This window comes from Brachyhypopomus gauderio, chromosome 12, assembly GCF_052324685.1.
Source record: "Brachyhypopomus gauderio isolate BG-103 chromosome 12, BGAUD_0.2, whole genome shotgun sequence".
NCBI lineage: Eukaryota > Metazoa > Chordata > Actinopteri > Gymnotiformes > Hypopomidae > Brachyhypopomus > Brachyhypopomus gauderio.
In genome coordinates, this window is record NC_135222.1 from 4,157,829 (window position 1) to 4,183,542 (window position 25,714).

General features: G+C 40.5%; 2 protein-coding genes across 3 annotated transcripts; one reads left to right on the forward strand and one right to left on the reverse strand.

Moving 5' to 3' along the window:
• Nucleotides 1–2,478: 2,478 nt before the first annotated feature.
• On the forward strand, nt 2,479–25,676 carry chaf1a (chromatin assembly factor 1, subunit A (p150)). Its single transcript, XM_077024495.1, has 17 exons — nt 2,479–2,633; nt 2,763–2,855; nt 3,588–3,638; nt 4,129–4,742; nt 5,358–5,408; nt 5,596–5,837; nt 5,928–5,988; nt 6,197–6,265; nt 6,457–6,686; nt 19,058–19,229; nt 21,189–21,269; nt 21,513–21,611; nt 21,894–22,134; nt 22,646–22,784; nt 23,185–23,500; nt 23,666–23,747; nt 24,438–25,676. Exons 2-17 carry the CDS (start codon nt 2,786–2,788, stop codon nt 24,554–24,556), a joined length of 2,637 nt encoding a protein of 878 aa, XP_076880610.1. The 5' UTR covers nt 2,479–2,633; nt 2,763–2,785; the 3' UTR covers nt 24,557–25,676.
• On the reverse strand, nt 9,865–16,407 carry LOC143528675 (uncharacterized). 2 transcript variants are annotated; one of them, XM_077024497.1, is made up of 11 exons: nt 16,216–16,407; nt 15,196–15,284; nt 14,890–15,039; nt 14,575–14,729; nt 14,351–14,487; nt 14,146–14,239; nt 13,688–13,799; nt 13,369–13,592; nt 13,104–13,275; nt 12,833–12,960; nt 9,865–12,737 (listed from the first exon to the last, which is right to left on the reverse strand). In XM_077024497.1, the coding sequence occupies exons 2-11, from the start codon at nt 15,275–15,277 to the stop codon at nt 12,420–12,422; spliced, it is 1,572 nt and encodes a 523-aa protein (XP_076880612.1). In that variant the 5' UTR covers nt 15,278–15,284; nt 16,216–16,407; the 3' UTR covers nt 9,865–12,419. The 2 variants fall into 2 exon arrangements, with proteins under 2 accessions (XP_076880612.1, XP_076880611.1); XM_077024496.1 differs by having other exon boundaries at nt 12,833–12,963.
• Nucleotides 25,677–25,714: the final 38 nt, after the last annotated feature.

Consider the following 25,714-nt stretch of genomic DNA (forward strand, 5'->3'; position numbering starts at 1 on the left):
TGTTTACAAAACCGTGTTCTGTCATCTGAGAATTATACTCAAGGTGCATGATGTGCTCTCAATATTTATACATGCTATTTTTACATACTGTTTATGCATACACATAACTCATGTCATGAGGAGTGGAACTACTGGAATGTGTATGTTACCAGAGCACTCCACCTCAAGACAGCAAATGAGATTGACATGCAAAATAACCGGAGCATATTTTCATTTGTTTTCAAACGGCAGCACTAGTTAGCTTTTTGTTGTAAAATAATTAAATTTTATGTTAATTTGTGATCTTCAAAGGCCTTTATGGTATTTCTCTTTTTGATTTTCCATTATAATTTTATTTTTAATTCATTTATATTACATCTATTTGTAGTGCACTTTGCAAGCCTTTTTAAAGAGTACAATATAATTCAAGCTTATTATTATTAGTTTTGTATGTTTTGATGTGGAATTTGGAAAATGGAAGCATATATACATTTAATAAAAGTAGTCAGTAGAACAGAAGACTGAGGGGGCCACAGGTCATAGGCATCTACTCAGATACATGTTTATCAATTATTTTATTGCTCAAATGAAACTGAAAAAAAACAAGATTTTACTGTGGTGATAGTATGAGCTCATTGAGCATTCCTGGTGCAGGAAATTGTGTTTACAGAGCAACCCCAATAAAATGTAAGTAGATTTTTAGCTATATAAGGTGCTACTTCTCACTGTAAGAATTAAATGAATTCCTTCTGTTTTGTCTGCAAAGGAATAGTCGAGAAAAATGTTGTTGTCCACATTACCCAATACCCTCCTCTATTCAATGCTGCTTTCCGAGCGGGCATTTTTTACGGATTGATAGCGACACCCAGTGGAGTTTGGGTGTATTTCAAGTACTAATCAGTGATACCACCAAAAACCACAGACAAAACAGAATGTTTCAGTTATTTTGGCTAATTACATTGAAATTCACTTGAAAGATTGAGAAAACCCTTCGCCACAGAGGTGGTTATATTATTTCTAAAACCGGGAAATGCGGCTAATGATTTGCACAACATAGTTGAACAACTTAGAGTGAATGATAGTGTGACGTTCGGTGCGGCGTGAAGGAGGAGACACAGATCCTTCTGTGGCGACAGACGTCACTTTTATTTTCACACACAGATAGCGCACGTAGAACATTTAACTGACACGGCAACGTGTAGACTTTAAACAACGACGAGCACAGGACACTGCGCGAGCGCACATTAAATAGACAAACCACATAAGCCCCACGTGATTACGAGACGAACCACAGGTGAGACGGATTATCACAAGACACAACCACACCCACGGAGATCCACAGACGCAGACGAGTAGACGTAGACGACGTAAACACACACCCAAAAGGGAGGGGCCGGGGTCCTCAACGTGACAGATATAATACTCAGTGGCACACTGTAATAAACAGACTGTCACCGGCTCACAGTTTTTTAGTTATCATATTACTGGTGATTTGGATGGAATGACAATTGCTGGCAAACATATTGTGATGAGCTAATTTGTGGGAAACACCAAGCTGTTTTTGAAGGAGAAGAAGAAGAAGAAGAAGAAGGAGAGAACAGAAGAAGAAGGAGCTGAAGAAGAATGAGAACGAAGAAAAGAAGAAGAAGAAAAAGGAGGAGGTGAAGACTAAGAAAAAGAATGAGAAGGAGGAGAAGAAGAAGAAGAAGGAGGAGGAAAAGAAGAAGAAAAAAAGAAGGAGAAGAAGGAGAACTAGGAGAAGAAGGCGGATCAGAAGAAGAAGAAGGAGGAGGAAAAGAAGAAGAAAAAAGAAGGAGAACTAGGAGAAGAAGAAGGAGCTGAGGAAGAATGAGAAGGAGGAAAAGAATAAGAAGGAGAAGAAATTGGTTGGAAGCTATTGGCTGGGTCTCTTATATAACTTCTCTCTGCACAGGTTGAATATCTGGATTCAAGTGATTACCATTTCAAACTGGTTTAGAAACAATTTAGTTCTAGACTCAAATGACAAGCCATACTGTTAACAAGATTTGCAAAATGTCATGTTATTCCATCTGGCTCGAATATGCTGTTGGGGTTGTTGTCTTTCAATTGACAACAACATCTCTTCAGTCAAAGGGATCAATCCCTTCATCTTTTGTATACTTTTATTGGATGTGTGTGCAATTTTTTATAGATCAGATAGTTCTGTACTTATTTTTATTTTTGCTTTAAACATCTCTTCTTTATGTTTACTTACAAGAAAGAAAATTAAAAGAAATATGTTCTTGCTAAATATCATATTCATAATATTCTGAACACTTTTGACAATACTCAAAGCAACTACTGTATTACTGCTAATGTATTCTACCTTTATGACTCATGAGGAGAAAGGAGACTCCAGATGTCTATTTATTATAAACTGTCATACGTCGCTGTTGTGTAGCGTATTTGTTGACGTAATATTTTTTTCGTTAAAAAAGACAAGAACGAGGACCAATCGCTTGATTTTCCGTCTTTGCTGACGAATTGTGCCATTACCCAATCAGCAGCGCTGAGGAAGGTTCGCAACAAGCTCCCGCCAATTCTGACTAGAGCGCGAGGGAGTCAGCGGGGACGTGAAGTTCGAGTCGCGAGGAGGTGTAGAAAACACCGTTTATACGAAACACGAAACGACGGTTGGTTTTGTGTTCTTCGAGGAGTACCGAGTCAACGAAAAACTGGGGTTTCGTTTGAAGTGAAAAATCTCATTAGCTTTATCTTTTAAAAAAATCTCCACGTAAACACTTTACTTGTGAACTCTTCAGGCTAGCGAAGCGCTAACCTACGGATGGTGGTGGTGATGCTTGCGGCCGAAGACCCATCGGCGGACGGGCCTTTAGCCTCCACGCCACGGAGAGGTGTGAGCGGGACCAGTTTGATACACACACCGCAGCGGTTTATGACCTTCACGTCGAGATATAACCGAGCTAACCACCGCGACACGTTCATACGGGCGCAGGATTAGGTTTTGTAGAACAATACACTCTTCTAGCGAGCTAGTTGGCTAATTGTTGTGAACGAACAGTTGAATCTTCTCGACAGTTTTGGTAACCGGTTCCCTCGGCAGCTGAACCACTAACTAGTCAAGTCCCAGAATAAATGCCTCTTGGACCTGGCTGTCGATGTTTAGGGTACATAATTTACAACAGACCTTTAGGGTGCCTGCGTGAACTTTTACTTCAACTGTTGGCAGCTAAGCGCAGCCTGGCCCGGGCCTGCTAACAGCACCTCCACACTCCGGTGCTGCTTGAATGGCGGGAGAGCGAAAGCAAACAGTTTATTATATAGACCGATTAGTGCCGACGGGCTGCTGTAACATTTGGTCGCCTTTTGTATCTTGAAACCTTGTTGGATGTGATTGTAAACTGTATTTTAGCGCGGGAAACGCTTGTCTGTTTCAAATAGAAGAAACTATCCACTAGTAAGTTTTAAGTAGCAAGTTTTCGCTGTAGTCAGAATCAAAAGACGTATTTAATTTCCATCATATAACTTATTTACACTTAACCTAGCGTGTGCCACCGTTTAACATTATAACTTGATGTTAAACAGGTCATACAAAGCCTGCTCATTCAATATATTTTGCGGTACAGGTATGGATTGCGTGGACAAAGCAAATACTGCCACCAAGAAGCTTGTTCAAGGTAAAAAGCGCCTGCAATGTCGACGCAACTACACATTTACCGTGTCGTGTATTTCATTTTTGCAAGAATTTTTTAATGGTTTACGTCAGTATGTTAAGAGCAGAACGTGTGAATTTTGAATGAAATTAAGTATGTAATGTATTGGTAACTGCGTTTAGTATTTTAAACCTATTTATGACTACGCAAGTTTTTGAATTGGATTAGCTCATAACCACTTCAGTTCGAAATGGAGCTGTCAAACAGTGCACTCCTATATAACCACTATATTTTGGAAATGACTGTACATTTAAGACCTTAGATGATTTTGTTTACAGAATCCAGTAGTCACATTATCTGCAATGTAAATTGTATGTTTTGAAAATATAGCATTACATAGCCATTAATCAGTATGGAGTCTCTAACGATTTTTGATGGCTTTGTTTTGTGCATTTCTAATTATTTGTTGAACTTGGTCTCATTTTCTATCTAAATTGTTATGATTTCGTTCCAGCCCGTCTTCCTTTCAAACGTCTTAACCCAGAACCCAAGGCAACAAATGAGACCAAAAGGACCAAAACAAAGGCTTCTGGTCCACCTACTCATGAGCCCAGTGCTTCTGATGGGGAGAACGAAGAAGACACGCTCCTCCTGAAGCCTAGACCTGGTTTGATTAACGGCTGCGGACCTCTTGATGGTTTTATGAGAAGGGCCAAGTGTCCTCCGGTAAGCTCTGTTCCTGTAGTCATGATTGACCTAACAGAGGACTCAAATTCCACCGATGCCTCTAAGCGTCAGCCTCCTGCTCCTGAAGTTGCCCCGTGCCCCCTTATGGGTGAGGCCACAAGACCTACCCTGGCTGCCACACAGGAGAAAGAACCCCAAACGTCCCCCGTCACCTGCTCGCCGTCAGTCGTGAGTATTGAAACAGACAAGGCGGACGACGGCGTCACTCTCCCGACGATGGACAGCACTCTGGAGTCTGAACCGGAGACAGAACCACAACACCAGGAGACAGACGTGAGTCAGGAGAACGTCTCTGCACTCTCCCCCATGTCCACCAGCTCCGTCTCAATGGTTGAGAGCTCACCAGAGCCCAGCAAGAGCACACCGACCACGCCCGCCTCAGTGAGTTCAAGTATGAGGTTTCTCTGCATCCTCTGAGCGTTCCAAAACATTCCAGCTAATTGGGGGTTTAATGGTCGGTATCTTGTGGCTGATTAATTGCTCTTGATGAGTTGCTGTTGAATATAAAGTGTGGGAAAAGTGATTAAGTAGAGCTAGGGCAGAGATAATCAAATGATAATCAAAATCAAATTGGTGCTTGCTGCTATTAATTGATGTTAAAGCATGTGCATAGAGAAATACTTTAAAGTGGGAAGCAGTATTACCTTCACTTCTCAGTCCAGCTGCTAACCAAGTCTGCTTTAAGATCATCTGTAGGACGGTGCTGAAGTGACTGAATGATGTTTTCACAGTACAGACCTGTATATGTCTTGTAGGAAATTAAGTATTAGGCTCATGAATATTTCTCATGTAACTTAAGTTAAAATTGCTGATTTCTTAATATAATTGATTTGGAAGCATGCAATTTGTTTTTAAATGCTTGATAAAGCTAATTCTACTAGGGGTGCAGTCAGTATGAAAGTTAATTTTGACATTATATTGCAATCTAATGCATTTACATGGTAATAGGACTAATATAACTAGCTTGTTTAATAAAAAGTATTTTCCTTCACATAGGCATCAAGTTCGAATGCAGAGCAGAAACAAATAAAAAGACGTTCATTAAAGGTAAGATTAATGCCGAGTTTCATCAGGGCATTGACAAGTTTAGTTAGGCGTAGTTGTGAGTGACCTGACCCCCTACCTTTACACAACATCTGGCAATAGTGGCTTCACCATTAACCATTGCTATATACAGCTTTATAAAGTTGTGCGTTTGTTGTGAAGCTGCGAACCTCCTTCCCGTGTGCACCAGAGCCCCCAGGAAGAAGAGAGGCAGCGGCAGCGCGATGAGAAGGAGCGTCAGAAGCAGGAGGCCAGGGCGGCCAAGGAGAAGCAGAGAGAGGAGGCCCGCAAGCAGAAGGAGGACATGAAGAGAAAGCGGAAGGAGAAGAGGGAGAAAGAGGAACAGGAGCGACGGGAGAGGAAGGAGAAGGACTGCAAGGAGAAAGCGGAGAGATTGCGGGTGAAAGAAGAGCAGCGCAAAGTGAAGATGGAGTGAGTCGGGTTCTTAACATGCACCAGAGTGTCATAATTGGTGTCCTGTGTGCTTTTCTGTTTAAAAATATTTTTACTTATTTATTTTAGGGCTAAACTTGAAGAGAAGAGAAAAAAAGAAGAGGAGAAACGGTTGAAAGAAGAAAAAGAGGTTTGTTCCCACAATCACTTTTGAGCTTCCATGAAAGCCTTGGGCCTATCTGTGTATAATTTAAGTACGCTGAACTTTCAGTAGGAGAGCATTTCTTGCTTGATGTATACATCATGCCTCAGAGGGCTGTTCAGATCACAAGTTTCTTAAAATAGATGTGTCAAATCTAGCATTCATGTATCTCGGTTCTTGTTTAATCTGTCTTTAGAGACTCAAAGCTGAAAAGGCTGTGATTACCCGATTCCTGCAGAAACCCAAGACTCAGTTAGCACCAAAGGTGAGAAACCAGCTGCACATGGTGGCCTCCTATATTGTTCATTGGACATGTATATCTAAACATGTCTAGACCTAGTCATTCTATAATGCTATATTTTACTTTTTTTTTCTCACTCCAATAAATATCTTGTGTTTTGCATATAGGATGTACATTTGTTTATCCAACTTGAGTTCAATGCCATTGTGTTTCAGACCCTGGCGTCTGTCTGTGGGAAGTTTGCACCCTTTGAGATCAAAGAACACATGACGCTGGCTCCCCTGAGACGAGTTCAGTGTGAGGACCTGCTGCTGGAGCAGCTCGATCGGTACCTGACCGAACCTGACAGCAGTTTGGACTGCCTGAAGGACTGGATAGAACACAAACCCCGCAAGTCTGGTGCCACCAAGGCCAGACACAGTGACACCATGAGTTCGGAACACAGGTAAAGCTTTGCAAATCGAGCATGAGCTCTACATGTGAAATGTACATGGCCATTTTACAAGTTACTCAAATTATGCTAATTACAAATGATGAACAGAAGAAGCAAATTTAGTGTTGGCAGCCAGTAAACTATATACATACATATACAGGTGCTCAGTAAATTTGAATATCAAAAAATGTAATTTATTTCAGTAATTCAAGTATTTTAAAAAAATGTGAAACACATCATGATGGGGCTCGTCCAAGACAACACAGATTGTAGAAACTTCACCTTAAGGAGCTAGACCTTCACCTAGACCTCAAGTAGCTTGGATTGTGTGCCTCCCCACTCTTCCTCCAGACTCTAGGAGCCTGATTTCCAAATGAAATGCAAAATTTACTTTCATCTGAAAACAACACCTCGGACATGAAAATCTGTCACCTTTCGCCGAAATTCGCCTTTTTGAAGTTGAAAAGGGTGACGTACACGAATTGTACGTGAATCAGAGAATTGAATCAGAGGAGTTTTTTGGGGGGGGGGGCTGGGTTGGGAGATATTTTATATTTATATATAAATATATAATCATATAGACTTGATAAGCAAACAGAGCACTTCTGAAATCGGCAATATCAATGACACAGTGGCCAGCAATTTCCGCCCAGAACCATCATTGAGTTCAAATTGCGTCCAATCATACGAACGTTCTTCATTCATGTTGTGAAGCAGGACCGAGTGCTATCTACTAAGGCTGGGCGATATGGAGCAAAAATAATATCTCGATATTTTTTAGCTGAATGGCGATATACGATATATATCTCTATTTTTTCTTCCCAAAAGGTAATAACAAAGAGGCAGTAATAAGTCAAATCTACGTCCCAAATGAGTTGCGCGAAGAAGAGAGGCAGGACAGGGTGGAAGTTGTTAAAAGAGAAACTCAAGTAAATTCACTATTCAGTGTTGTGCGTGAACGAGTTCAAAAGAACGCGTTCATTGAACACGCTCATTTTTTCGTGAACGTTGAACTGAACGAAACACATTTTTTAATAACTTGAACATGAATTAGTTCACATTATGTGTCATGAACGGTAGACATCACTGTAAATGAACGTTGGAATTTGTTTCCATTGAAAACTGAGTGACATCTGTTTTCTCTTTTGAAACGCAACGAGAGAAAGTTCCTCCCTCCTGTATTCTCGCTGGTGCCGCTTAAATCATGCATCACCATCATCAGATGGTTTTGACGTTGTGTGCGCAATGCATTGTGGGCAACGTAGTGTCCGCATGAGAATAGTTAACATACTGGCTAGTTAATAACATACTGGCTTCCGCACGACGTTACCCGTGATGAATTGCAGCAGAGCGGGGTAGGCATAGCACTTATAAGAACGTATAGTGATTTCTAGCTTGTAGTTGTCACGTCTGGCTCCGCCCCCTTCTAGTCTCGTCGTTTTTATGTTTTCCTTGTTCTTGTTACGCCCCTCTGTTTCAGCTGTTCTGTGTTAGCTTGTCTTAGTTTTACAAGTGTGTGTGTGTGTGTGTGTGTGTATTGCCTATGTCCAGACTATACCTTGAGGGATCATTGTCGTTTCTTTAGCTCCTAGTTGGTGTGTATATGTCCAGACTATACCTTCGGGGATCATTGTCGTTTCTTTATTTCCTAGTTGGATGTGCACGGTATTCACGCCTTATCTGTGATTCGTGGTTTTGATTAGCTTCGTGTATTAACTTGTGTATGGTTAAAGTCTCTGTTCCATTTTCAGGTTCGTAGTGTTTTAGGTTTTCAGTTCATGTTTGGTCTCCGTGTTCTCTAACGTGATATCGTGCCTGGCAATACATGTATGTTCTGTTAGACTTCATGTTCATGTATGGCCGTTACTTGCTTCCCGTGTGTTTGTTCATGTCAGTGTATGTAACAATTAGTTGTACTCTTGTGTTTGGTCTAGTTTTGTGCCCTTGTCATTTCCGCTGCTTTTTAGTTTTTAGTGTATTAAGCGTTAGTTCTCTATTCATCATCCCACGTCATTCGCGGTCCACTCGCGTGTCGTCTGCAACTGTAAGATGTGAAATAAAATCTAATGAGATTGTACTATCTACTTCGCATTTGTGTCCGCCCCTTGATTGCGCAACAGCCAAATCGTGAAAAAAGTATTTGAATATCTCACGAAAAAAGTAAAATTAACTGAACTTTGAACGTGAACTGTTCATGACATACTTCCACACTACTGATGTAGCTCCTCGTTTAGGAACTAAATCATTCACAGTGTGAGCACTGCTGCTCTCTCCGCTGTTGGCCTTGTTTATTTTGCGCGCTGCACGTACAACCTGCGTCCTTGCGTCATAATGTCGCGATATAGCGAAATCCTATCGAATAAAGAAATGTACACAGTAAAAAATGAAGTGTTAAATTAACACCTACAGAGTTGAATTTAACTCCGTTTCAGATAACATTTGGTCCCACTCCAAAACAGTGTTAACTTCACTCTATAGACAGTGTTAGATTTTCAGAGTAAATTTAACTAAAAATTGAGTTAATATTAACTCCAACATGTGTTGAAATATTTAACACTGTGATTTAATAACACGGATAGAGCAATATAATAACATTATATCAGAGTTACTTTAACTCTAAAAAAGGTAAAATATTTACACTTTATTGTGTAATTGCATTTAACCTTAATGGAGTTGCATTTAGTATTTGCTACATTTAATTGTAATAATTGGATCAAATTGCCCATTACTGTAATTATCTTCTAAAAACTGTCACGTTGAGGACCCCGGCCCCTCCCTTTTGGGCGTGTGTTTACGTAGTCTACGTGCATCGTCTGCGTCTGTGGATATTCCGTGGTGATGGCTATGTCATGTGATAATCCGTCTCACCTGTGAATCGTCTCGTAATCACGTGGGGTTAATGTGATTTGTCTATTTAATGTGCGCTCGCGCAGTGTCCTGTGCTCGTCGTTGTCTAAGTCTACACGTTGTGTGTACCTGTTTATTATTCGTGCGCCGATTGCGCAATAATTGTAAAAATAAAAGTGACGTCTGTCAAGACGAAATACGGATTCTGTGTCTCGTCCGTCTGTCGCCGCCCAGCGTCACAAAAACAAAAAACAATAACTCAAGATCCAAATAAACTCAAAGATACAAATAAACCTTGATTGATTGAAGATGAAAGTAATGCAGCATTTAATGACATAATAAAACACTGCACAAACATGTGCAAACATTGCTTATCCTGTGCCATTGGATACTAAAATAACTTAAAATAAATACATCAGTGACCAAATGAAAAATTACTAATTTACCAAAGAAAACAGTATGGGACAATCAACAGTGCGGTGTCATCTGTTTCATATGACCTTTGTATGTCAAAAGGCCTATGATAACACAGGCTATCAACATGAAAAAAACAAAAATCATGTTTTGACTTATTCACTTCAAATGCATGGAAATGTTCTCGAAAAGCTACAGTAATTAAAGGCACAGTGAGCAGCAACAATCTTTCATGTACTATCAGAACAGAATCAATTATATAAAACAGAGGCATTTCAGATTCGACTTTACCACAGATAACCAAGTTTGGGCGATAAACAAACCCATGATATTTAGCCCAACTCACTTTCAAAACCTGAGTGCTACTGGGCACCTGCATTTCCGTGGCAATTCCAGAACCTCCTTTTACCACATTCAAAGACACCATTTTTCCTGGACCCATGTCTAAACGTCTAAATGTTGTTGAGGACTGCCAACTGTTTGCCATGTGATTTTGATGTTTTTTTGCCAATGTTTTGGTAATGTTTTTAAATGATTTAAGTTGTTTTTTAAAAAAATTATGTTTGCCCTCATACCGCATACACCAACTATGAAGGACAGGTCCAATTTTTTGGATGCAGCGAGGGTAATGGATAAGAAAATGGTGTTTTGGTAAAAGTTTTTTCTGAGGAAACAACTGCTTGAACAGCTTATGATGTTCCACAATTAAGTGCTTCAAATAAACGCTCAGACCTTGAGATAACTTGGGTGAGAAAACAATGTTAACAATCTGGAGTAATAGAAGAAGAAGTTCCCAGTGTTTGTCGGTGGAAGTTAACAAATCTCCAAAGATGAGAGGAACATTCCTGAGTAAGCACCATGACTGCACTGCATTCAAGCCCAGATCATTAGAACTTTCACATAAATTTAAAGTTGCTGGTCTATTATTTTTTTCCATGAATCCATAATCAAAACTTTGTATTCGTAAATACAGTTCTCCTGATGTTATATGTCTTTCCTTCAAATAGACAAATAACAACTTTAATTCGTACTGGGCAACCCCTTCTAACACATCATGCATCACATCAACTGAGAAGTTCTCAGTTGTGTGAAAATACTGCAATGAGTTCAGCAAACATGAACTCTTTACACCAAAAACATGAGGAAGTGATGGATTCATTGTCATCTCTTGACAGTGAGCATTGTGAATTTCTTTTGTGCGCAGTACTATCTTAGGAGAATCTTCAGAAAATTCAGTTTGAAAGTCATGTTTTTCTGCTAAACAAAACCTGCAGCAGTACCTTGCATTGAAGGACTCCACCAGACCAAACAAACAATGTAAAGCCAGATTATCACCAGTAACTTGTACAACACTGCCACGAATATGACCACCATAAAATGGAATGTCAATACCATCACACTCCAAAATTTTAATGTCTTGAACAACAGGAGCAAGAATTGCATTAAAACCATACCTTTTAAGATCCTGAACATGAAACAAGGCACACAAGTGTATATTAGCTAGACAAGAATTCCATTTTGGAGAGAAGTTTCGCAAAGTAAAATATATACCACCCAATTTATGAATACCTCGCTTGGAACCAAGAGGGTTTGCCACCTCAAAATCATCATAGAAAATTTGGATTTGAAGAGTGTGTCTTTCTATTGAGAACAGAGGGTGACTTTTAAAAAAAGATCCATCACAAATATCTCCAAGTTTTGAGCTGTTGGGACATGTTGTTTGCAACATTTCTGGGGCATACTGGCTTTTAAATATTAACTGCAAAGTAGACAAAATTGGAACATACATGAATTTGTCTTGAACTACTTTTTGATCATATGTTCCAGTTTTTTTGTTTAGTCTTGTGTCAAATCTTGAGCCAATTACACATTCAACTGGTTCTACAGTTTCCCACTTGTCTGTTAAAAATTTAGATTGCTTGTATTCAGAATTTAGAACCATGAAAGGATTCTCTATCTCATCAAAACATGCTTCAATCTTTTTGCACATTTCAGGTTGTCTGTCATCATTACAGACAACCTTAATCACCTTTTCTTTAGCATGTTGATGAATATCTTGGACAATATCCTCCATAGAAATTACAACGGAATTCACTAAACTTTGACTAACTCCTGCTGTCTTCAGATCAGCTATTACAGATGCACAGCTATTAACAAGGTCAGGAAAAGAAGACAGCCCTGACTCGGACTCTACATTTTCAGCTGACACATCATCTATGGCATTACAAATGTTGAGGTCACTTTGAGAACTTGCAAAATCACCAATCTGTTCAATATCTAATAAACTGTTTACATGGCACTTGTTAAGATGCTTTCTGAAACCAGAAAAGCTACCAAAAGAACGTGAACATCCCACTTGACCACATTTAAGATAAAGTGTCCTTCCCGTACAGAGTCCATGAATAACCTTAAGATGTTTGACCAAGCTGTTCGGACTTCCATGGTCACTTTTACAAAGGAAACACCTCATATTTTAACTTTTGTTTAATGCAACATTCTGGCTCTTAACTCTGCAACTCGAGGAGTCTCCTTTGTTTCACCCATGTCAATGTTGTAGATAGTTGTTTGGACAAAAGTGAAAAAGTTGTTCAGGCAAGAACTGTAAGACGTACCGAAGACGAAATGTGCCTTAAAGAGTTCGTCAAAAGCTCCCACTGAAGCTGTTGCCTTGCATGGAAGTGCATATTTGTCGATCACAATGAAGTAGGCGTGAATGTTGTTCTTTGTGGGTCCCAGGGCAAGCAGATAGGGCTGACAGCTTACTTTGATGGTGTCTAGGTGCTGCTGCACACTGGTTCCAACCTATAATGGAAACAAATTGAAATGTTATATGACCAGTTTATTATTTCAAATATCCTTGCAGTGTGCATTACATTAGTGTTGTAATAACAACTTACCTTTTGAAATCTGATGAGCTGATCTACAGCTTGAGATGCAGACATCTTTCCGGGGCGTTTTTTTCCTTGTGCAGATGGTGGTAATAGATGCAACAACAGCATGATTGCAGACATGTCACTGTCCCAGGCTACTGATCAGTAAAGAATTGTCAAGTTGACATAATATCACAATTACATTAAAATGAGACATCAACAAAAAACCTGCACCATTACAAAAATAAATTGTGTACCTACAAGAAATATTAATGTCAAGATACAATAGCACACATACCATGCTCATCTTCATTAGCAGACTCAGCATTTTGCAATAAATCCAGTAGAACTGAGGTTGCTACAAGTCCATGGCTTTCCTCCATTATTTTTCTTTTAAAGGTTGTTGGCCACCTTTCCAGGAACTTGTTAGATGTTACCTCACCAAACAGAAGTCTGAAGTCTTGCTCTATCTGAAATGCAACAAACACAAACAAACTAAAATAAAAACAAACACGATTTCATGAGTGATCTCTGCAATGTAGTGATTAAAATAATTTAAATACCAGTCCTGGTGTGTCCAGGAACCGTGGGAAGACAGAAAAGACATCTGCTGATTTGTTTGCATCTTTAATCATTGCTTGGCGATAAGAGAAGGTAGTTTTCATCTTGGAACGGACAGTGCCTTCATCAGCAGAGTATCTCAAAACAGCAATGGCTGCTTCCATGTCCTCATCAGTTGGCACTTCATCACTGGTGAAGGGTTGTCGGCCACAACCTGGTCCACCAACTTCAGACAAAACAATGTGATAGCCTCTTGAATGCACAGTTCTCAGCTTATAATCTTATATTAATCATTAATATATTATTCATTATTGAACTTACTTTTGGGCGATTTGCATCCTGTGGCACCTCTTTCTTCTGCTGTTTTTCTTTGTATGGTCTTCAATCGCCAAGCCAGATATCCAGATCCACTTTCTGGATCATAGTAATGTTCCTAAATAAATAAAAATTAATGCATAACTGCATCTTTTACAAAATATTCAAGGTGGCAAAAGTGGAATGACGTTTGGGAAACCTAAGCAACAAAACAAAAGCGGCAATAAACCTCTATTTCATTTAGTACAAATATTTTAAGCATGTGAATTGAGAGAAATGAAAAATATCTGTACACTTTAAAACAATGAGATAATAGTTGCCAAACTATTTTAAAAAAGAGAAGTTGCATCACAGATTATGAAAAATTGTGAAAAATATTCTAAAGTTGCACAGAATGGCTGAATACATTAATATATTTACACATGAAAGTGTGAATATGTGATTAATATTGCACTTTTACTTACATATCCATGTTGGGAATATGGATCCTCCAGATAAGGAAACAGCCCAACTATTCCCTGTGCATACATCACCCTAACACTCTTCGGAGGAGATGTCCTGTAGGGAAGGTATATAAACTCAATCAAGCAAATTTAACTTCAAAAATAAAAATGATTACTAAATAGAAAAGACAAAATTTCTTCACCATAAACATATGTCCGTGCTTACCCATGTGTTTCTGTCATCTCAGCGGCAAGTATATTTATCATCTGTCTTCTGGTGGGATCTGTCAAGGTTTTGGTTTTTGCATACTCTTGCATAATTCGTTCACCACCAGGTTTCGATGCTAGGATTTTTTCAATCAACTTTGGATTGGAAGTAAAATTGGAAAATAATTAGCTCAAAAACAATCCCCATCCAAAAAATAAAATAAAATTAAATTAAATACCTACCGCTTTTGCCTCACAGTTTATTCGACATGGTCTTTTAGCTTGGCTACTTTCGCCAGTGGCTGCTTCTGCATCCGGGTCACAGGAAGTTACGGTTAGAATAATGGTGTCATCAGATCTTACAGATGATGAGGATGACTGAGAGGCGCCTGTGAATTCTAAAATATAAACATAACAGAAACATTCAGTAAAATGACATGGATTTAAAAAAAGTACAATACAGACATAAAGAAAACCTGTATCAAAGTACTTGGTTTTATAGTAGCTGTTCCACTTTATAATAACATTTTAGTAGTAGTAGTAATGATGCATGATTACCAAGTTCTTCATTAGCTAGAGTGACTCGAAAAGTTCCAGGTGACTCCTTTGCAATGTCTTCAAAGACTTCAGCATCAATTTCTGTGTCTGATTGGTCATACACCTTGATGTCTGGCAGTCTATCCTCTGGTATGTTAAATTTGGAATGCACTGTAAAAAAATACAAACATTTAATTCACAAAACGAGCACACTTATTTTAATTAACCTATAGTTTTAAAAACAATACTGATGCAAGAAAAAGACGGCAGTATCATATGGAGCCTTGATTTTAGACATATAAAACTGTAGAAACTTCATTGACACACCTTCTTTCAAGAAAGCCTCAAATGTGAGTTCGGGGAGCTTAACATATTTTTGCTCTCCCCCAAACCGAACACGTACTAACATGTTGAATCTGTAGAAAAAAAAACAATGAGTAACAATTAAACCAACGAAAATTTAACATTTAAGAGTTTAAGGTGGCACCTGCACTAACTGCTACCCCACGTAATGAGGAACAGCACAGCGAGATTATAAGTAAAGTACAGTGATCCTTCGATGCTTCACGCTTCAGTGGCTTCGCTGGTTTTCATAAGATATTAATGAATTCGATCGGCGGAAAATATATATATGGTAGCGTGTCGGCGGGAGTAAGAATGCCACGCAGGTTTTGCATAATCTTTCCAACACTTTTAGAGAGAAAGAGAAGTTATACATGCACTCAACTCCCTTGTTCTGACCTTTTTCATACACCGTTCAACCTAGGTCATCACTCCCTCAACACAACCTGAATACGGTGTGCCTTACCAGTGCTAGATTAAACGCAAGTGACTACAGAACAAACCCGCAAATTTTATGTAGCATAAACGTGTGGGGAGGGTTTATAAAGCCTTAATATAGTGTATATATACTTCTTTACGATTTTCGGTTATCATTCGGATAAATGAGGGATTACTGTACATTTATTGGAGGATGATAACTGGTTGTATGTCCTCGATATGACTCTTGAACAAGCAAATATAGCTTACATTTGCTTACTTTTTATGTTTGAGTCGACAATAAAAATGAAGAAACTCGGAAATATTAATCAAATGTGTATTTTTTATTCCTTGACAAACAATTACAAAACTAAACTCATACCAACTGACAATCTATAGGTCTATATAGTAAGTAGCCTAAGCTCCGAATTGTTTATGCTAACTTCCAAGCAACCAACTAAAATTTAGAGCTAACTGGTAATTAAACTCTCACATTTCAGCATCACTAAACGGAAAGCTAACTTCATCTCTTATAGAAAAGAAATGCTACAATTTGTTGTTCGAAACACAGAAAAACACAGTACTTACTAGTTTTGCAGCTTGAAGCTCGAAGCAGCACCAAATAGACCACATTCAGCATTCAGGCGCGAATTTTACACTCTGAAGAGTAAAGGTTTTCATTGTACATTTTATGAATTTAACACTTGGTTTTAACTCCACCTTTAGATTGCATTTACACTACATAGTGTAAAAAGTACTCATTCTGGATTTAAATAAGTTAACTCTGAAGTATTAACACTCCATTTTTTACTGTGTACCGGTATTTTTGTAAACGATATTATATCGCCCACCCCTACTATCTACACCGGGGACAAGGCAGAACAGCGTACATTTACCACTACATTTACCAGATCGTACATTTACCAGATCGTACATTTACCAGATCGTACATTTACCACTACATTTACCAGATCGTACATTTACCACTACATTTACCAGATCGTACATTTACCAGATCGTACATTTACCACTACATTTACCAGATTGTACATTTACCAGATCGTACATTTATCAGTGGATTTACCAGATCGTACATTTACCAGTGGATTTACCAGATCGTACATTTACCAGTGGATTTAATTGGGTTATTAATGGTTTCAATAGTTTTCATATTTTCTGGTTACTGCCATTCGCCACAGTGTTGAACACAGTCAGAGCTAGCCACAAGCTCTGAGTAGGTAGATAGATGGGCCTATTAAGTTTGCATCAACCCCGTGTAGTTAACGGTGACATCAAATAAGAAACAAGATTTTTTTTCTAGTGTCTCTGTAGTTCTTACTGGTGAATCCAGGGACGTGTGAGGATAACATTCGCGCCAGGGCTGAAAAAGTTGAAGATGAAGTTGTAAACTCTTGTCGTTTGATAGCCTACCCTGTGCTTTAGCCCATGTAAGAAAATAAAAACACGTGAACCCTGGTATGTTTTACACTCATTTTTGCCACTGATGTATTTATTGGTTCATTAAGATGTAATGGTTTTAACTGAGCCATCTGGAATGGCGAAAGCGGCATCTCGCGTTTACTGATCTGCCTCCATCCATTGACAAGACAGGTCAATATTTTACGCTAGCGTCCCTGCAGGTCTAAAGTGAGAAGTAAACTAATCCGCACTCTGCGTTCCAATGGACTACTCTTCTTACTCGCACCCCTCCAAGTTAAAAGCTTTTTTTTTTTTTTATCTCAGAATCTGACAGTGTTTGAATGTCATGTCTGATATGTATTATGTTTAGTATATCTATGTTCAATGGTTCAATTATTATTGTTCACTTCTTAATAAAATATGGACAGCACAAGATGCATGTGGTGTGTGAGTGAACAAAGCTGGTTGTATATAGAGTGGCCACTTTTCAGTATTGCTTTAATTGCTTTAATTTTGGTATTTTTACTATTATGGATTTTATTATATTCGGCATATATTATATACCAGTAGCAAACCGTGACCATTAAACCTGGAAATTTTTTTTTCCTCTCCTAATAAACTGCAATAAAGAAAAAACCGAGATGACAGTATAGCTTTAGAAACGCAATAAACAATAACATTTGTACTAGATAACTTGTTAAGCAAAATAAGTTTCCAAACAAAATAAGTTTTCACAGCTCCGTGGTTCTCTGAAGCGGAATATGTAAATGAGGACGTCAAAGGACTAAATCGAAACTAACTAGCGGTGGTGCTAACGACAGCTAGCATCGCCACAGCGGGCGGAAATTATCATACAGTTAAGCCCGCCCACTAAGAGGGAAAATATGATTGGTCAATTTTACTGTCATTTGAAAGTGGTATTGCACTGAATTATTACTGCCAGGCCCTCTGTAAATGAACAGCGGGCATCACAGTGCTGATAGGGGGAGACACAGGCTCACAGGCTTCCACTTAACCCCTCACCTTCCAACACAGATTGAATAGACACGGGTGAATAATTTATTTGCTTACATTTTTGTAATTTTTTAGATGTCTATTGTAAAACTGTAAGTAGATCAAATAAAATTGGATAATTATATATATATATAATGTTTTAAGAATATTTTAGGCCCTCTGAGAGGGCGTATAGGGCCCTGACGGTTCCCCACTGAGATTATATATATATATATATATATATATATATATATATATATATATATATATATATATATATATATATATATATATATGGATCTCGATCTCTCTCTCTCTCTCTCTCTCTCTCTCTCTCTCTCTCTCTCTCTCTCTCTCTCTCTCTCTCTCTCAAAATATATATATAAAATTTTCATGCCTGATAGTGTTATATCAAGATCAAAATTGTGCAGTCGTCTACCAGGAAATTTTAGAGCACTTCATTCTTCCCTTTGTAGACAAGCTTTTTGGAGATGGAAATTTCATTTTCCTGCAGGACTTGGCACCTGTCCACACTGCCAAAAGTACCAAACTTTGTTTAATAACCACAGTATCGCTGTGCTTGTTTGGCCAGCAAACTCTCCTGACCTAAACCCCATAGAGAATCCATGGGACATTGTCAAGAGTAAAATGAGACACCAGATCAACAACGCAGATGAGCTGAAGGCTGCTATCAAAGCAATCTGGGCTTTCATTACACTTCAGCAGTGCCACAGGCTGATTGCCTCCATGCCACGCCGCATTAATACAGTAATTCGTCTAAAAGGAGCCCCGACCAAGTATTTAGTGGATTTACTGTACATTACTGTACGGGGCACTTTTCAGTAGGACAACGTTTCTGAATTAAAAATCTTTTCAGTTGGTCTTATGTAACATTCAAATTTTCTGAACTATAATTTTAAAAAATTTAATTCATTTCATTGTTGATTTACATTAGTTCTAAAACCCTAGATCAGTGAAAGGTCCCTCACCTGGTAAGTCTGCTGTGCTTCGTCATCAGGGACTGTGTGATTGTCGGTGATGGTCCAAAACAAGACGGAGTTCCTGATCGCAAACGTTATGGACGAATGAAGCTTCTGCATTTTCATGAAAACTATCGCCCCGCCTACTGGGGCACTTGGAGAAAAAAAAGCTTGTCCATCTCCTCCCGCTGCCCGTTCAGACAGGACAAGGTGAACACCTCCGCACACACCACACGCATTTGAGGTGGACACCTCCGCACACTCCACACGCATTTGAGGTGGACACCTCCGCACACACCACACGCATTTGAGGTGGACACCTCCGCACACACCACACGCATTTGAGGTGGACACCTCCGCACACACCACACGCATTTGAGGTGGACACCTCCGCACACACCACACGCATTTGAGGTGAACACCTCCGCACACACCACACGCATTTGAGGTGGACACCTCCGCACACACCACACGCATTTGAGGTGGACACCTCCGCACACGCCACACGCATTTGAGGTGGACACCTCCGCACACGCCACACGCATTTGAGGTGGACACCTCCGCACACGCCACACGCATTTGAGGTGGACACCTCCGCACACACCACACGCATTTGAGGTGAACACCTCCGCACACTCCACACGCATTTGAGGTGGACACCTCCGCACACTCCACACGCATTTGAGGTGGACACCTCCGCACACACCACACGCATTTGAGGTGGACACCTCCGCACACACCACACGCATTTGAGGTGGACACCTCCGCACACACCACACGCATTTGAGGTGGACACCTCCGCACACGCCACACGCATTTGAGGTGGACACCTCCGCACACGCCACACGCATTTGAGGTGGACACCTCCGCACACGCCACACGCATTTGAGGTGGACACCTCCGCACACGCCACACGCATTTGAGGTGGACACCTCCGCACACGCCACACGCATTTGAGGTGGACACCTCCGCACACGCCACACGCATTTGAGGTGGACACCTCCGCACACGCCACACGCATTTGAGGTGGACACCTCCGCACACGCCACACGCATTTGAGGTGGACACCTCCGCACACGCCACACGCATTTGAGGTGGACACCTCCGCACACGCCACACGCATTTGAGGTGGACACCTCCGCACACGCCACACGCATTTGAGGTGGACACCTCCGCACACGCCACACGCATTTGAGGTGGACACCTCCGCACACGCCACACGCATTTGTCTGAAAGTCATGGAAAAGTCATGGAAAAGTCATGGAAATTAGTTGTCAAAAAAGTGTATGAACCCTGTGTTTGTTTTCTCATTAATAATAGTGTGTTCTTTATTATGTTGACTAGTAGGACAGTTAAAATATGATTGTTTATTCATGTTAATATCTGGAAGGATGACAAACATGCAGCATAAGCATTTGAGAATGAGGGAATGCTTCTGTGTAGACAGAAAAGTGGGTGCTAATGATGGCTACAAAATTCATTTGTAAGTGGGAACGATCGCTTCCCCCTTCATATGCCTCACAGTGGTTTAGTCCACTGACCCCTCCCCTCCCCCTCTCCATATCCCTCAAATGGTTTGTTCAAGCAGGGCCACAGATGGCATCAGTAAGGTTTGGGCAGAATTTTCTATAATTTTTCAAGGTTGGATGGTTTTTTTCCCTCTATTTTTTAAAAGTATTTTATTTTTAATTTTAATAAAATTTAAATTTTTATTTTAATGTTGCTTTGTGTTGCAGGTTTGAAAAGTGCTGGAATTTAGGCTAAAGTACTTGAAATTGCTTGAAATTGTAACTAGTTTGTTTCACAACAACTAGCTGTCTGACTGAACAGTTCTCGTTTTAAATTAATAAATACGAGCCTCTTGTAATTCCAGGACGAAACGTGAGAGAACGTGAAGACCTAAAGATTGGCCGTTTTGAAAATAAACAACCATTAAATAATGTGATAAAGGCGAATTATTTTGAGTATATGCATAAATATTTAACTTAATTAAGTTTAACGAGCTGGGAAATATTGAAATGGACCTTTAAAGTGACGTACAAATGCTTGAATTCCACCTTATAAAGGTGTATGAACCCTGCAAACATGACTTTGTTCATTGCGCTGAGGTCGTATATATGCACAGAAGACATGAATGAGTGTGTGTTTGTGTGTGTGTGTGTGTGTTAGGAACTGCTGGACTACGAGGTGGACAGTGATGAAGAGTGGGAGGAAGAGGAGCCAGGGGAGTCTTTGTCCCACAGTGAGGGGGTGAGTCATATCGTGTCCGTGAGGGCAATACTGCAAGAAGTCTAATTCAACGTGATGACTCCAATGGTTTTGATTTTTGAAAAATGTTTTCAAAAGATGGATGTGTATTTAGGAGAATGAAAAGTCTTCAGTGTTTATGGGCAAGAGCTTTTATTGTTTTGCAGTAAAGTGTTGGTCTTGATTTTGTTATGGCTTGGAGCAGTACTAAAGTGTAGTGATGTAATGATGACTCTAATGTACCAGGATGAGGACGATGAAGGAGGGGATGACGACGACGACGATGATGGATTCTTTGTGCCACATGGCTACCTGTCCGATGGGGAAGGAGCACTTCAAGATGAGGTCTGTCTGGCTGACCTCTTTCTGACTAGAGTAAAATGTCATATAGTAATCTCTTAACTGCTGAAGCTTATAATTATGTGTATATTTTCGTTCAAATGTTTTATTACTTTTTCATTCAAGTGTATTGAATGTATTTTTCTAAGTTTGATGTAGTTTGTACTTAATGGTAATGAGTTTGTTGTAGTTTATTCTTGATTTAAAATGGTGTGATTTGGTTTGACAGTACCCTGGCTATGGTCACTGAGGTGTGGCTCTGTGTGGGGGTGTGGTCTGTGTGCTTAGATGGGCGGTGATCCAGAGAAACAGAAGGTACGACAGCGACTGAAGGCTCGAGAGTGGGATGAGCTGATGGCTGAAAGGAAGCTGAATGTGCTGGTGCCAGTGGTGGTGGGCTGTGTGTGGCAGGGGGCGGAGCCTCTGCCAGACCTGCTGCCGTATGCGGTATGCATGCTGGAGCCCCTCCCAAGGGAGGAGCCTCGGACGCCTGAGGATGATGCCTCAAGTCAGCAGAGAAAAGAGCAGCGTGAGTTTATTGGTCCTGGCTACATGTGAGATGATGTGGTGTCCAGTCTCTCAAAATGTATGTGCCTGGTATCATTGAATCACTGTAATTGATTAAATCTGGCTGAGTAGACAACGAAACTTTCACGTAGCTGGAAGGTTTAAAACTTTAAAAAGTGTCTTTATTGCCTAACAGCGATTATAATGTAGTGTGAATGAGCACATTTCAAAATGAATCGACAGTTTACACTTCCTCAAGTGTTGCGCAAATCGATTTATATTTTAAGTAACTACACTTGAGTCCTGAAGCCCTAGGCTAGCGTTGCTGTTAAGTTTTATTTTAGTGATTTTCATGATGGGATTGATGTAGCTGTCCAACTGACCTCATTTACTGACTTTAGATCATTTTCTTTATAACAGACAAAAACATTTGAAGAAACGTGTGCCCTGTTGGTATAAATATGACCGCGGCGATCTCTGTTGACTGCTCGGTCCTGATGGGATCTCTCAATGTTTCCCTGCTTGGCTCTCAGTTCTCTCCCAGCTGCTGCCGTTACTCCACGGCAACGTGAACAGCAGTAAGGTCATCATCACGGAGTTCCAGGAGTCCTGTCGTCAGCGCACGGCCTCGCAGAGCGGCAGCCCTCAGGGCTCTGACGTCGTCCCCCCTCGGTGAGGCGCTCCACACCACTGTTAGAGAAAAGCCAAAGCATCTCTGTGTGTATCTGTGTCTGTCTCTGTGTGTATGAAGTCTGTTCTTGCGTGTCCATCATAGATGTTAAAAGTTTAGGACTGAAGGGAGGCGGGTACGCCATTGGTGTCCAAGCCTGGCGAGTTAGCAAGAAGTCAGAACGGATTATAGTGGCTTTACGCCAAGAGGATTGTAGTGGCTGTTGATACCTGGCCAGTGTGTATCGTCTCTTCTTGTTGGGTGTCGAACGCCTCATGAATGTGGCTTGTAGCTCATTCGCCAGTGCAGAGTGAAAATAAACACGGTGACATAGCCTTGTAGCTTCCCGTGACGCAGCACGGCGGCCTTTTAACTTGTACCGTGGTTTCGATCCTCACTCAGGACTCACGTGAAGCGTCTCATAAAGGAGAACGCGGTGTATGAGAAGCGCTCGACCTACAGGCGCTGCTGCTGGTACGTGCACGCCGATGTGCTGGCTCGCTTCGGCCAGGAGGCCCTGCCCGTGCCCTGCAGGTGGACCTACCTCACCCCCGGGGCAAATGTGGCCCGTGACGACCCCGCAGGGCAGCCGGCGGGGACGCAGGGCACCTCGCCCACCACGCCCCAGTCCGCCTCCTCCACACCCTCCAACAAGAGGAAGAGTGCTAGCAACCACTCCATCACCAAGTACATGAAGAGATGTGGCAACCCTGAACAGGTGGAGACTTTATTTTTATGCACCATGTAGATTGTTTGGCTCTGTGTAGATTTTGATGCATATATGTAGTTGGCAGTGTTGCTTAGTGTTGGTGTCGATTTGCCATTTTTATGGGCATTAAAGAGAGTGGAGCTTAAGTCCTGAGGTCTGCCCTGTGCCCCATAGGCTGAGACTATGGAAACTGATGGCTTTCAAGCAGATACTGAGGATGATGATGACGACTGCATTATTTTGAGCGAACAGTCTGGTAAGTCCAGAACATTAAATCCAAGTGTTTCAGAAACCAAGATTAGTCCTAACCCCAGGCTAAACGGGACATTCAGTGATGAGGAATTGCCGCGGGCATTTTGATTTAGTTTACAACTAGTCTTGATCCATGACCAGGAACCCGGCTTGGAACCATAGACTATATACAATGATGCGTCACCGTTGAGTTTAAAAAGTCAAAGGACTATTAGGAAGTTTAATGTGAGCTAGCTAGCATAGATTCCTAATATGAGGGCATTTCAAGTCAGCTAGCTCGAATTTGCTGTCAAGCGCATCCAAGACGTTTGATCTATTAGATGTCGATCATCGCAGCCATTAGCTGTCGATCACGTCATTGCCACACCCCTTTAAATAACACCAAATAACTTGCGATAACGATATATGTTTATTGTAACGAAAAACACTGGAAGAGGTGGTAATGGAAGGGGCTCTGAAAGAGTTGACGTAACAACTGCCCGATAAACTTATTTGATGTGTAATAAAATTTAGTTTATGGTCTGAGCCATTCACTTACAGGGGAATGGGCGGGGTTTAAAGTACTGCAGACGGAGACGTCACTTTTCACCTGTTGTCATTCAGTCCATTTATATACACGGCCAGTTGTAAATGTACAGATATCAACTACACGGAGAAGAGCCAAAACAGTGACTGACTTTCATTCTTGATCCAGGATCTCCCGAACAAGATGGCTCCACCCCTAAAACGGAAGCGAAGAGCACAACGCCAATGGACACAAACCCATGTGATGCTGCTCTTACCCTCCCCTGCCCCACACCAGCTACAGCCTGAGGCCTAAAACCTCATCTGTGTGTGTGTCTCTCTCTGTGGGGTAGGTGAGGTGACTTACAGTCACAGACAATACACAGTATTAAAGGCCCCTCAAATGAGCAGTTATGCCATTTAAATGTTAAATAAAGCTTTAGATAGTCCACTGTAATATATAATATATGAGCAGTGGGCAGTTTTAAGCAGTAACAAGGTTCTTTTGAAGAGGCAGCTGTGTTGTTGTTCTTAGCACCACTGCTGACTGGTGGTAAGGCTTGTGAACAGACTATAGGTGTCCGGGCTCCTCTGGTATACAGTGGTGAAGCCCTTAAAACAAGTCTTCAAATGTCACACCCTTGTCTGACCAGGAGTCGTAGCTGTCTGCTGGACTTGTAGCTAGCTCACTGTCGGCCTTTTTAAAAATATACATAAAGTATATATATATTTGTGTTTTCCCAGAATACTTGAACTGGTTTATTTCATTAAAAAAAAATAATGATTGTTGAAAAATGTATCGCACTTTTATATGCCTTTATTGTTCTTACTGTCATCTTGGCTCATGTCTATACCTGCCTGTGTTAGTTTAGTAGGGCGTTTGTAACCACATACCGTACAATTGCTTTATGTTCCCCAAGCTGCTAAAAGTGTAAATTATATTTCAAACATCTATGAAGTGTAACACTTGAAGATTTGTTAGTGGTGGAAATGGGTAAGAATCAAAAAGGTTATAAACTGGACATTTGTGTTGGCATTAGAAAACATTCTCCAGGATAATATGCAGCATAGTTTTACAATTGATTGGTGTCTTAATACTTCTTTGAATAAAGGATTATTTAAAAACTAAAAATTTAATGTGAGCTATAAGGTGACAAGAGACATGGTGTGCTAAAGGGATTGAGATTGGATTAGAGTAGTGAAAAGGGTGGGGGGCGTGTCCTTTATCTGCACATTTTCACAACAGAAATCCGATGGTGCATCCTTTAACTTTTATTACATACAACAGATTAGTTTAAGCAACAGAGCACAACAGTGGTACTGTAGACAGCACAAATATATATTTTCTGTTCCTTCCATCAGTTTTAACGAAAATCTCATCATTGTGAAAACAAACCAGTACTTTTTAGCAAGCAAGTTGTTACTTTGTGGTCCTCTATTACTGCTGTGACCCAGGGACAGATGCAT